This window comes from Lepus europaeus, chromosome 7 (assembly GCF_033115175.1).
Source record: "Lepus europaeus isolate LE1 chromosome 7, mLepTim1.pri, whole genome shotgun sequence".
Classification (NCBI taxonomy): Eukaryota; Metazoa; Chordata; class Mammalia; order Lagomorpha; family Leporidae; genus Lepus; species Lepus europaeus.
Window position 1 is genome coordinate 51,816,262 of NC_084833.1, and position 14,467 is coordinate 51,830,728.

Below are 14,467 nucleotides of genomic sequence, written 5' to 3' on the forward strand. Positions count from 1 at the left end.
CATAGACAACATAAATTTGATAGTATGTCTAAAATTAAGATCAAATACCTTTTAGTTATAAAAATTGATATCTTTGTTCACACTACTATAAAGTGAAGGTACAAGTAAATAGAAGCTTATGTACAGTGAGAATTTATATTTTTCTATATTTTGTGATTGTGTGTGAGGGAGAGAGAGAGAATTAGTGTTTCAAGATACAGAATAAATGCTGGAGAATTCTAACACTATATACATTTTGAGTTGCTAAATGTTTTAATATTGACACTAGGCTTTATAGCCAGGAAAAGAAGTACTTGAACTATAAATAGGCTTTTTTATACATTTTCAGTATTTTAGGAGGTTATTGTTGGTAGCTATTAGGAAAAGAGTGACAGTGCTAATACTTCATATTTTGATGTAAAATTTAAAGAAACACAGTAAGAAATGTGGGTGTTTGACAATTTGCTTCAGCTGTTGGGCTATATTTTAAGATTTTTAGTTTTTTAAGTATTCATATTGATCTGTAAAGAATATTTTAGCTTAAGTATTTTTAGTTTAAGTATTCATACTGATCTGTAAAGAATATTTTCCCATTTGTAAAAATTTCAGGTATTTGAGAAAACTGCATGACATTTGATTCTTGAAAGACTGTCTTTTTCTTTTTTCTTTAATCAGTGAAGCCTTCTTTTCATGTCAGTTGACTAACTCATATCTTTGGGAATGAAAATTAATATTCATGGGAACTATAAAAAGCAGATGACATTCTTTTGGAAGCTTTGAAATAAAAAAGCTTTGTTCTTCCTAGGTCTCTGTGTTTCAACAAAAGAGGAAAACATTTAAATTAGGAAAGTTGAGCAGAATTCTTAGGCCAGTTTGCATTTACTTTGAGAATAGTGCTGTTACCGAATTCTGAAGTTCAACTTTCTTTAATCATGATGTTTTAAGTTTTATTGCGAGTACTGCCTGCAGCATTTCTTTCCAAAGGGCCATAAAGGCCTCCTTTCTAAATACTGTTAAAGGGCCAACAACATGATTTGAAATATAAATCTTATATAAAAATTCAGAGCTTTCTACTAAATTTTTGATTCTCTACTTCTCCATACTAGTCTATTCAGGCATTTGATTGCTTATTTTTCAGTTCTAGAATTAAAATCTGAGAATTTTGAGCCTGAATTCTTTCATTTATATTTATGATTTTTAAACATGAAATAACTTGTTTTGCCTATTTCTTCTTGCTTTTTTTCTCAGTTTACAGCTTGCTCTGTGTGCTTCATTAGAGCATTAACTTTGCAATAAAAATAGCAATTTTAAGGAAAAGGCACAAATAAAAGCTTCCTCCCCTCCCCTTCTTTCTGAAGTATAAAAATCACTCTTCGGGGGCTGGCGCTGTGTGGCACAGCGGGTTAATGCCCTGGCCTGAAGCACCGGCATCCTATATGGGTACTGGTTCGAGACCCGGCTGCTCCTCTTCCGATCCAGCTCTCTGCTATGCCCTGGGATAGCAGTGGAAGTTGGCCCAAGTCTTTGGGCCCATGTGCCCACATGGGAGACCTGGAGGAAGCTCCTGGCTCCTGGCTTCAGATTGGCAAAGCTCTGGCCGTTTCGGGCATCTGGGGAATGAACCAGCAGATGGAAGACCTCTCTCTGTCTCTACCTCTCTCTGTCTCTACCTCTCTCTACAACTCTTTCAAATAAATAAAATAAATTTTTTAAAAAAATAACTCTTCCTTCTAGATTTTTTTTTTTTTTTGATTTCAAGAAGATGTTTGTTTTCTGAGTTAGATTTTATTATTGTTTCAGGGAATCTGTACGACTGTTCCTTCCCATCAAAAGAAATTCTAATACTCCTTCATTTATAGTGTTTGCCAGAAAAAATTTGATAAAAATTCTCAATTTAACATAACTTTTAGTGCTTAAATTATAATTCCTTTTTATTTTTGTGCAGGAAATTGATTTTTTCCCTTTTGAAGGAAGTATTTTATTGATGTACTTCTTAATTCTTTGTTATCATAGGATGTTTGGATCTGGCCGAGAACATAACTTTACACGTCCCAATGAGAAGGGAGAGTATGAGGTAGCAGAGGGTATTGGTTCCACTGTGTTTCGAGCTATTCTGGTGAGTGATTTTTGCATATATTCATTTAGTTGTAAGACCCCTGCTTGGTAGGGTCTTGAATTAGAAGCAAAGTTCTACTTAAATATCTCTTTGGAGGTATGTAAGATATTATTTTCCTTTTAGTACCATTTAATTCATTTTTATTTTAGTACATAAAGAAATGATATAAGCAAATTTTATGACCTTGAGAAAAAATGATAGGAAAATTCATTTCTTTCAGATATTTAGTAGTAATATTTCTAGAGTCATATTACTCCTTCCTTCTTAATTCTGTTAAATATGGTAAGTCAGTCATTTTTGCTATCTGAGAATGAATGTGATTATTTGAATTTTAATATTTTATTGCCTATAACCAACTGTATGAAAATTTATATTTGAAAATCATCTCCAAAATGTATTTGTTGTCATCTGTATTTCAAACTTTGAGTTTTTAACCCTTTGTTTCAAGGAATATTTGAAGTAGCATTTCATTGTCCCTACTTGTAGTTTGCAGTTAGTGATAAAGATCTGATTTCTGGTGTGATACTTGTGCCACATTCTGAAGATATATAGTTTCCTTAAATAGTTTTGGTGATATTAAAGAAGGAGCATATCCTGAGATAGAAGATAGGTGGGGAAAAGTAGTTAATTTTTGGTCTGGGGCCAGAGCTGTGGCACAGTGGGTAAAGCAGCCGCCTGTGGTGCTGGCGTCCTCCATAGGCACTGGTTTTGGTCTCAGCTGCTCCACTTCTGATTCAGCTCACTGCTAATGTACCTGAGAAAGCAGCTGTAGATGGCCCAAGTAGTTGGGCCCCTGCAACCACATGGGAAACCCAGATGAAGCTCCTGGCTTCAGATCAGCCCAGTTCCAGCCATTGCAGCCATTTGGGGAGTGAACCAGCTGATGGAAAATCTCTTTCTCCCCCTCCTCCCCACCTCTTTGTAGCTCTGGTGCTTTCAAATCAATAAATATTGAAAAAAAAATTTTTTTTGGTCAGGTTAGTACTTGGACAACTACCAAAACTTGATTTGCTTCTGTTGATGCAGTAACCTTTGAAACAGTGTTTCTGGTTACTGTGCTTCTAAATTTTTGAGAAACTTGAGACAAGTCTTAATTCTGGGGGGAAGTACATTTTCAGCTGCCCATACCAATGTTTGATCCTCTTTGGAGTTGACAATTTTTGTAACTCATCTGTGAAGTGACTTATTTGTAATTCTGGGGTCAATCTAACCACTTTTTAAGTAGATTTTGGAAATAATTAGTATTGACTGCTTGTAATACGGAAACAAGAAATGATTTTGTTTAGAAGAATATCCATTGGTGCATCTTATTTGACATCTCTTAATACTTGGATACAACTATGTAATTATTTACTAAAAATCTTAAATTTTGTAAAGGTTAAATTCATTAGGTAATATTTAAGAAACTCGGAGAATAACAGTTAATTTAGTTACTTTAAAAATTTATAATTTTATGGTAAACGGTTAGAAAATGACTGGTAAGATGAAGATATATATGAATGTGGTATGATGTAACAGATGAGATGCACAAGGTAATAGGAAGGACCTGTATTCTAGTCTTATATCTGCTGTTAAATTGTGTGACTGGTTAAATCAGTGAATCTTTCTGGGCCTGAATTATCCTTATAGGTAAAATGAAGAAGTTCTTAGGTAAACAGAGATCCCACCTAACTTAAAAATTTCATAATTCTGAAATGTCAAAGCTCCACTATGTTTGAAAGTATTACCAATTCAACCTTAATAATGTTTTGGCTACCTTATACTTAAATATTTTATGCATTTTTTACATTTGTTTATTCATTTAGGATTACTATAAAACAGGAATAATCCGTTGTCCTGATGGCATATCCATTCCTGAACTGAGAGAAGCATGCGATTATCTTTGTATCTCTTTTGAATATAGTACTATTAAATGTAGAGATCTCAGTAAGTATTATGTTTTATGTGTGAGTGATTTATAGAATTATGACTATTGTAATAAAAAGTCTGAACTAGTGCAGTTTACCTAGTTAGACTTCAGATATTTAGTGGAATTATAAAGCATTTTAGTACCATGAAAATTATTATGGAAGTGCACTGAGCTCTTGATATAATCTCTGTGCAGTTTTCCAACTTTAATAATTTATTTTTTTTATGAACTCTTAGACTTTCTCCCTTGACTGGTTCCTTTATCATTTATTATCAGTCTTTATCTCCTTGCTAAGGATCCTGATTTTGGTCAAGTGTTTCATTACTCAGATCACAGCATCCAAAATTTAATTTTGATAATTATCTTGTAATGTCCTGAGCACTCTGGAAGAAACAAATAATTCTCAAAAACAGTATTTGAGGTATGGTTCCTGGCTTCAGTCTAACCCAGCCCTAGCTGTTGCAGGCATTTGGATAATGAACAGCAGATAGAAGATCTCTCTCTCCCTCCCTCTCTGTCTCCCTCCCTCCCTGCCTGCCTGCCTTTCAAATATATATATATTTTAAATCTTAAAAAAAAATTGTAAAGATCTTGTTCTCTACTGTTACCTTCTCTTTCCTTTATCTCTTTTGTGCATCTCTACACTTAAGGAACACCTCAGTGTTGTCCTTCATCACTGTGGCTTCAAAATGACCTTTACACTATGATTTCTACCTCTGTATTTGCTAACTGCTGAGTACTAGCTATGCATTTCTGGTCTACCATTTGACTTGTCATGTCTTTTTTCTCTGTTATTAATCAAGCTCTGTTATTAATCAAGTTTTCTCTGTTATTAATCAAGTATTCCTTATAGAGATGAACTAGACAGACATTTTCCATAGTTTATGGTGTCCAATGGGAAAAACAAGCACTCAACAAATAAAGTTGTGAAAGATGCAGTGGAGAAATTAAATGTTGTGAGAAGTATATTTCAAAGTGACTATGATGAATAATTATCTAAGTGATAGTAAAACTGAAGGAATAGCAACGAGAAGGGAAAGCTAACTATACAAAGCTGCAAAGATAGTGTTTGCAGAGGCTCTCTGTGGGGAGGAACATGACATGAAGAACTGAAGAAGGAAACTGGCTAGAACAGAAGGATAGAGTGTAAGTGGTGAAGAATAAGGCTAGAGGGTGAGGAAGAAACATAACAAATATTTAATGACTTCATTCTACACTAAGTACTGTTCTAGATGAGATGAGCAGGAACAAAGTTAACAAAGTACTAGTTCATCTATTCTTTGGCTTTTGACTGTGAGAAGTCATTTGAATAGTTTTGAACAAATAAGTGAATTGATCTGTAAGGCTGCCACCTTATGCCATTTCATGGGGATACTATTTTTACAATATTAAGTGTAGAGTTGCTTATTGTTGTAGTCCTATTCTGACTTAGGGTGTAAAAGAATCACTTGGGCCGGCGCCGTGGCTCAACAGGCTAATCCTAGTCCCGGTCAGGGCACTGGATTCTGTCCCGGTTGCCCCTCTTCCAGGCCAGCTCTCTGCTATGGCCTGGGAGTGCAGTGGAGGATGGCCCAAGTCCTTGGGCCCTGCACCCTATGGGAGACCAGGATAAACACCTGGCTCCTGCCATCGGATCAGTGTGGTGCGCCAGCCGCAGTGCGGTGTGCCAGCCGCAGTGCACCGGCCGCAGTGGCCATTGGAGGGTGAACCATCGGCAAAGGAAGACCTTTCTCTCTGTCTCTCTCTCTCTCTCACTGTCCACCCTGCCTGTCAAAAATTTAAAAAAAAAAAAAAAATCACTCTTGACTGTTTAAGGATGAACCAAGGGGGCATAGTGGGTAAAGCTACTACCTTTGGTGTTGGTATCACATATGGGCACCGGTTCAAGTCCCAGCTGTTCCACTTCTGATCCAGCTTCCTGCTAATGCACCTGAGAAAGCGATGGAAGATGGTCCAGGTGCTTGGGCCCCTGCACCCACATGAAAGAAGCTCCTGGCTCTTGGCTTTGGATTGGTACAGCTCTGGCCATTGTGGCCATTTGGGGAGTGAACCAGCAGATGGAAGATCTCTCTCTCTCACTCTCTCTCTCTCTCTGCCTCTCCTTCTCTGTAACTCTAACTTTCAAATAAATGAATAAATCTTTTTTAAAAATGAACCAAAAGGAGAATTGAAGTAGAAGTGAAGAGGTCACTTAGGATGTAATTGTGAAACTCCAGGTAAGAGGTGGTAGTGGCTTGGATCAGGATGGAAGTTGTGAGAAAGTCAGATTCTGGATATATTGGTTACTAGAATTTTCACCATTTGCTTGTTGCTTCAATGTGGGGTGGGAAAGAGAGAAGAAGCCTTTAACAGAAAGTGTAAGATTGTCATTAATTGTAGTTGAGGGAACTTCATGGAGATCAGAAATGTAGAAGCCTTATTTAATGAAAATATTTCCTTAAATTATTGTACACACTGATTTATAACCTTTTTTGTATTATAGACTGTATGGATCATGTTGAGGATTTGGGACTTTTATTCAAGAGTAGTACAAGTCATGAATGGTTTAAGTTAGCGGAGATGATTAGATTTGATTGCTGTGCGGGAAGATGGATTACAGAAAGCAAAAGCAGTGTTGGGGGAATATAATTAAAACACTTTTGTTGTAGTTTGGATGAGAGTTCAGAACAGAACGTGTCTGGTTAACTATTGCAATATAATAAATCATTCTAAACTTAGTACCATGAACTACAACCATTTTATTCTCATTGATTCTGTGAATCAGGGATTTGAACAAGGCACAGCAGAAGTGGATTATGGCTGCTTCACACTGTCTGAGGCCTCATCAAGGAAGAATTGAAGGGCTGGGGCGATGCTAAAGGCTAAATGAAGACTTCTTGACTCACATGCCTTGTATGTGGGCTGGGATAACTCGGAGGCTAGGCTCAGCCAGAAATGCCAGTCAGAATACCTACATGTGACCTTTCATTGTGACTTGGGCTTCTCAAATCCTGGAGGCTGTTTAGGGAGGGAGCATTTGGAGAGCAAGCATTCCAGAGACCAGAACCTGTAAGTTTCTTCCTGATGTAGCCATGCTCTCATGGTAATGGGCCAGTCTGTATGACCAGCCTACATTAAAGGGGAGGGAAATTAGGCCCTACCTTTCAGGAGGAAATGTCAAGGCAGAAAGCATATAGCACGAGAGAGTTTGCAGGCAACTTTGAAATATGTAATCTGCCACAGTAAGAAAACCTTAAGTGCAAGATATGTTTAAAAGGACTTGGGAAATGATTTGGATTAGGACGTAAAGGAGAAAGCCAGGATTTATTCATTTATTCTGCAAATAAATTTAAGTGTCTATTATGTGTTTGACCGTGTTCTGAGAACCTGAGTGGATGATAACATGGAAAACATTGCAGAGAAAGAGGCATAAGTAAGTTTAATTTTGAATATCTGAGTTTGAGATCTCTGTGAGGAAGTATCTGGGTGGATATTTCCAGAAGACAGTTGCTGATAATACATTTCAAATATAGAAGACAGAATTAAGGTAAATAAATTTGAGAATTGTCAGCATAGAATGGTAGAGGAAAAGAATATGAAATTATCCTGAGAAATATCAATATTTAGTGAACACTGGAGGGAAAAGACTTGGTAAAGGTGACTGAGAAGAATAGCGGAGAAGAGAAAGTAAACCAGGAATAAACAAATTAGATTTTTAGGGATGAGAGTATTTCAAGAAAGTGGGAACAGTATAGTCTAAGAGATTCAACTGAGAGGTCAGGTAAGCTTGGGACTAAAAGGGGTGCGCCATGTGGCATAGTGGGTTAAGACACTGCCTGAGATATTGGCCCCTGCCACCCATGTAGGAGACCTGGAAGAAACTCCTAGCTTTGGCCTGGCTCAGCCCTGGCTATGGCAGCTCTTTGGGGGAGGGAACCAGCAGATGGATATCTCTCTCTCTCTCTCTCTCAACCAGCAGATGGATATCTCTCTCTCTCTCTCTCTCTCTCTCTCTCTCTCTCTCTCTCTCTCTGTGTGTGTGTGTGTGTGTATCCCTCATTTTTCTGTAATTCTGCCTTTCAATAAATAAGTCTTTGAAGAAAAAAAGATTGGGACCAAAGGTGTTTATTTCCTTTAACAATGTAAAAGCCACTTGGAGAACAATATAAAAGCCATTTGGAGACCATTGTGTGAGCAATTGTATAGAGTAGTGAGAGTAGAAGCCACATTGGAATTGGTTCAGAAGTTAGGAGGGGAAAGACTGTTAACATCTATAAATTTGGCTATAAAGAGATTTTATAAAAATAATGGAATAGCTGGCAGAGAGAGAGACATGGCTAATAATGTAGATTAATCATTAGTTATCCTTTATTATATATAATTATAGAGATAACATGTTGGAGGTAAAAGCTTTCCTTTAGAAGATTGTGGATTTGAAATCTAGTGCCCTTCTCTAACCCACTGCCAATTCCTATACACACACACACACACATACATACACACACAGTCTCTCTCTCTCTGTCTCCTTCCCCCTGTCTCCCTCCTCACTCCCCACAGAATTGCTTTATCTGCTTCCAGGGTGATGTGGTAGTAGTTACACCTAAGATGGTGGACTCTTAGGTAGGAGATAGGACATTGCTATTGAAATAAGAATAAAAGAAAATAAGATTAGGTCAGTTCAGGTGAGTTTGTGGCTGTGTTCTTAGGAAGTTGACATTCACTTAAAGAGAGAAATCAATCACCTTTCTCACTTCCATGTTCAAGTCTGCTATAGAATTCCTAATCATGTTATATTTGGCTTGGCCTTTTGCCTGCATTATTCCTGTTGATCCTTCTCCTCTCACCTCTCTTGCTACACTGAAACACTGTTTGTGAATAGCTTTCTGAGAGGGAGAATGTAGGAGTGGAATATGGGAACTATTTTAGTTATATGGCTAATCTGAAATGTATATTTAAGATATACTTTAAGGCCGGCGCCGCGGCTCACTAGGCTAATCCTCCGCCTGTGGCGCCGGCACACTGGGTTCTAGTCCCGGTCGGGGCACCGATCCTGTCCCGGTTGCCCCTCTTCCAGGCCAGCTCTCTGCTGTGGCCAGGGAGTGCAGTGGAGGATGGCCCAAGTGCTTGGACCCTGCACCCCATGGGAGACCAGGATAAGCACCTGGCTCCTGCCATCAGATCAGCGCCGTGCGCCGGCCGCAGCGTGCCTACCGCAGCGGCCATTGGAGGGTGAACCAACGGCAAAAGGAAGACCTTTCTCTCTGTCTCTCTCTCACTGTCCACTCTGCCTGTAAAAAAAAAAATAAAATAAAATTAAGATATACTTTAAGACATAATTCCATGTTCTGATGGAAGATAACATAGAATGAAAAGTACCCTGGGTGGAATTGAGGTATTAATTTTGATTTTGCAAATTAGTTTTGCAACCTTGAGCAGATGACTTCATGATGTATGAATTAGGGGGGCTTGTGTTGGTTGTCTTTAAATTGGCCATTATTGCTGTCATATTCTACAATTCTTTAAGAACTCGTTTTAGTTTTGGTGACTAAAGAATAACCATTATATTGTTTGTAGGGTCCCAAAATAGATGCTGAACTAATGCTTATCAGTCATCCAAAAAAATCGAGATATTTTTGTGGGTTTCATTTCAGGTGCCCTAATGCATGAGTTATCAAATGATGGTGCTCGTAGACAATTTGAATTTTATCTGGAAGAAATGATCCTCCCTCTCATGGTAGCTAGTGCCCAGAGTGGTGAAAGAGAATGCCATATAGTGGTGCTTACAGATGATGATGTGGTTGATTGGGATGAAGAGTATCCACCACAGATGGGAGAAGAATATTCACAAAGTGAGTATTGTGGCATGTTTCTTCTCTCCAGAATCATCAGATTGTTCATCTTTTATCATATTAATCAAAGGATAGGGTTTGTTTATAAACACACACACACACACACATACACATACATTGAACTCTCTCCATGCACTAGGGAGTGGCAAACTATGGCTTTAGGGTCATATCCAGCCTACCTCTTGTTTTTATAAATTTGATGTATTGCCAATGGCTGCTTTCCTGCTATTATGGCAGAGTTGAGTAGTTGCAAGAGGTTGCATGGCTCGCAGAGCCCAAAGTATTTCCTCTCTATCCCTGTCCAGAAAAAAATGTGCCCACCCTTCCACATGCAGAGGTGGTTTGCTCTTTGTTGACTGTCAGTAGGGGATAACTCTAAGATGTTCTTTCATAATACTATATGTGTTCCAGAAAGACACAATGGTCTTTCAGAAAGTTTTGTGGAACTGTAGTTCTTTTAGATATTTTTTGGGAAAAAAAAAAAAAAAAAAAAACATTTGTTGAGCAGCAATGTCTAACATTTTTCTTAATCCACTTCCACACTTTTGTGATTAGTCTTTTAACTTATTTGTTAGAAAATCTATCTTACATTTTTGCTTGATAAACCCAATATTAGTATTCTTTGCCAGTTTCATAGATGGAAAAGAAGAGTTGAAACAATGGCTCAAGGGACTGAGTAAAATAGCTAACTTCCTGTTCTGTGTTCCAGTCTGTTGGTTTAGGAAGGATTAGAGTTTAAGTAAAAAATACAGTAATATAGAAAGTACCAAAAATCTTTAATGTCTGATTTTTTTTCATTTTTTATGTCTTATTCAAAAATTGAATAAAATAGAGCCAACCACAAATAGTATTCTTTCTGACTTTGAAAAAATATTTTCAAAAGATTAATACAAGTTATGGTAGCATTTTTCAGAATTCATACTGAGATACTTCCTTTGCATGAGGTACTTAAATTAGTGTTGTGATTCTTTTGTGGATAGTTTCAGTAATAGGCATTTCTGTTGCTGTTTGCTCATCCTTAGGCTCCTTGCTGGCAGTGGTTTTATTATGAAAAAGGGATAAACAAGCTTATAATTTATACTTTAATTTTAAAAGGTTTCCCTCCAAGAGAATAGAGACAAAGGTAGAATACAGAAATGACATTGTAGTGATAAAGGAATTAAAATGGATCTGGCTCTTTTTTTTTTCTATTGCTGAACTTTACATTTCAGCTTTTTTTATTTTGTATTCTTGTGTGTATGGTTTTTAAAAGCTTAAAAGAACTTAAAAATGATATTTAATTTGTGTATGTTTCATTTTGTGCCAGGGTGGTCCAACCTAAGGAAGATTTGTGTGAGGTGATAGAGACAGCCTTCTCAGCCTAGTTTTCCTAAAATGTAACTCTGTGACACTATTCTTTCCGAAATGTCAAAAAAAATCTTCATCTTAAAATATCAGTAATCTTAAAAGATTTGGTAATCACAGATTTACTCCATGAATAGAATTTGTATATGTATTTTCCTTTCATTGGCTCATAAACCAGCATATTTGGTTGGTTTATGAGTATGTTTTTCTTTTTTCAAAAAAACCTTTGCAGTTCACCTTTTAAGGGAGATAACTTCACCTGAAAGAGAGAAGGCGAGGAAGGTCCATCAGTCTAACTCCCCGAAGTTCCCAGCACATTTGGAAGACTCAACATGTTGTCAGTGGAATGTCTGTCCTTTACAAAGCCAGTTTGCTCTAAACGGACTAACCTAGGCAGAACATGCTCGAATCTGCCTTTTTTTTTTTTTTTTTTTTAACAACATTATTAAATGGGGCTGTTCGCCTGAATGGAAAACAGTTTGTGAGTGGGTCTTTGGCTTTGGGGGAATTATTAATAGCGCTCAATCCATCAACTGTAAAAATATATCTGTTTTGTATTCTTTGAAAAGGCAGTTTTTCCCCCTGTCCAGAGTGGGCCTTACAGGCATCTTCGTGAAGTCCTTTTCTTTGCCTGCTCAATAATAATGTAATATTGTTTTTTTTGTTTGTTTTTCTTTTTTTTGTTGTTGTTTTCTTATTTGAAACTTCGGGCAGATCCCATTGCAGTAAGCGTGTGTGTGACATATCTTTCAAAAGGAGATTCTTCCTATGGATTGGGTTACCCAATTGGTTATCAAAGCTTTTCTTGTTTCCACTTCAGTAGACATTTGCTTTTAAATTAACTGCACTGAATATTGTCCTGTCATGTTGGCTAGTTACCCTTTGGCATTACTGCATCCATTATTTGGGCTTTTAGGGCTATCAGGTCCCTTTGATAATCAACTTAAACTTAAGTTGCTCTCAATAAGTACTTGAATATTAAAATGAAAACACTTTTGTCTTTTTTTCCCCAGTTATTTATAGCACAAAATTATATAGATTTTTCAAGTATATTGAAAACAGAGATGTGGCCAAATCAGTGTTGAAGGAGAGGGGTCTTAAGAAGATTAGATTGGGAATAGAAGGTAAGGTATTTTTGTTATTGTCTTATTTATTTTCATTTGAAAAAACAAGGTTAAACAATTGGATCCTATTCAGAATATAGTTGAATACTTTGAGAAAAATCTGACAGGTGATTGAATATTTATGCAGAAGACACAAATGACAGAAATCAGCTACATTTATCTGAGATGACAGATATCATTAGAAATTACTTATTCTATGAGTTTTCATAGTGATGTAGGGAAATAAATTAGTCTTTTCTGCTGCAACTTACCCTAATTCATTTTGACAAAGTTCATGTCGTTTATGTGGGTATGCATGTGTGTACATTCTCATAAATTTGGCAGTGCTCTTTGCCTAATGGTGATCATGGAAGCCCAATATAATTAAAAAGTACTTTTCCAGAAATTCCCGTAGAGGCAGGACTAATAGCATATACTAATCTAGTATCTTAACATATGGTAATAGTTAATATGTTTGAGTTACTTTCATCTTACTTAGGTGCATATACTCTTCAGATAGCTACTTTATGTTATAAATGAATTTTTCCATATGCTTTGTTGGATATTTGTTTTTAAAATACCCCTATTAAGAACAAAATACCTTTTTGCCATATAAAACATGGCATATTATAAAGTGAAAGGCTCTATAGCCAGATTGCTTATGTTCAAATCCTATGAATTGGTAACTGTATGAACTTGGCCGAGGCAGTTAAACTCTGTACCTTAGTTACTTCATCTAAAATGGTAGCATTAATAAGTATTTTGATATGGTTATTGTGAGAATAGAATGAGTCAATATATGAAGAAAACACAAGAGTAGTTGGTTCATATTAAGTTCCAGTAAATGTTTGTGAGAGTGATAATGAAGATAATAGTGTTGATTAATGACCTGGATGACCTCTGGAGAGCCCAGTAGTGGGCTATTGAAATATATGGGAAGAGTGACCACAAACAAGATGTTTGCAGCCAGAAGGGGACTTTGGGCTTAAAAAATGGAGGAATTGCTGACACCTTAGCTTCACCTGTGTGTGTTTTGGTTCATCACTTTGCAAACAAAGTGATTTAGCTACTTGGTCTCAGAACTAGAGAGCAGGCAATTGAAGCCACTTTAGATTGGAAAGACAAGGAGGGCCTCTCTGAGGAAGAAACATTTGAGCTGAGGTCTGATGACAAGGGTGATGCTAGACAAAGAAAACAAGCCCTACAGAGGTGTTGGGATAGGAATGAGCTTAGTATATTTGAGGTACAGAAAGCACAAATAAGACTGGTATGGCAAGTGATGCAATTTGATGAGATACATGAACGTTGATAGGAGCAGTAAAGTAGATTCAGAAGATAGAGGGTGCTGCAGATTGGTAGAGAATGTAATGGCCAGGTGTCTTAAGATAAATCTTTCACTCTTTCTGAGCAGCAGTTTCTTTACGTGGATAGTCTGAAGAATATTCTGTATATTCTAGAGGATAGCCGTGAAAATCAAATGAGATATATTAGAAATCGCCTCCTTCCAACCTTAATTTTGAGTGTTCGATAGATAGATACTATTACTCATCCTTCGAAAGTTTCTTGGAATTTCAATGACACTGCTCCCCAAAATAAACTTGAGAGAAGTCAGGTAACATATTACATACCTAACATGTGGCCTAGTAACTGGCATAGAAGGGTTCTCAAATAGTGAATAGGTTTATCTAAAAGCTATCTATAAGTTACCTACTAAAGGACTTCTTTCTCTGTCATAAGGGATACTAGCACTACTTTAAGCATTGAGCTAAACAATTAAATGAATTTTCATATAATCATAAGGACCTATTTGTCTTACTTTAAAAATCATTTCACCCAGCAGAATTAAGGAAAATTTCTTAATATTAATCTTCATTAAAACTTCCCAGTGGTTCCCCCAAATGTCTTTTTAAATTAAGATTTATTTAGTTAGAGAGATAGAGCCTCCATCCACTGGTTCACTCCCCAAATGGCCACAATGGCCAGGGCTAGGCCACGCCAAAGGCAGAAGCTTCATCCAGGTCTTCCACATGGGTGGCAGAGGCCCAATGACTTGGGCCATCTTTCACTGCTTCCCCAGGCACATGAGCAGGGAGCTGGGTGGGAAGTAGTGCAGCTGGAACTCAAACCAGTGCCCATATGGGAGGCCAGCATCACATGCAGTAGCTTAACCCCATGTACCATACAATGC

General features: G+C 37.1%; 1 protein-coding gene across 4 annotated transcripts in view; it reads left to right on the top strand.

The window, feature by feature from the left end:
• The window catches only part of BTBD10 (BTB domain containing 10), a 71,566-nt gene that overhangs the window by 51,791 nt on the left and 5,308 nt on the right, over positions 1 to 14,467 (top strand). For all 4 annotated transcript variants that reach the window (XM_062196466.1, XM_062196465.1, XM_062196469.1 and 1 more), the window contains 4 exons: positions 1,993 to 2,095; positions 3,901 to 4,021; positions 9,635 to 9,832; positions 12,190 to 12,300. In XM_062196466.1, the coding sequence (XP_062052450.1) occupies positions 1,993 to 2,095; positions 3,901 to 4,021; positions 9,635 to 9,832; positions 12,190 to 12,300 (533 nt within the window). The remainder of the gene's footprint in view (positions 1 to 1,992; positions 2,096 to 3,900; positions 4,022 to 9,634; positions 9,833 to 12,189; positions 12,301 to 14,467) is intronic.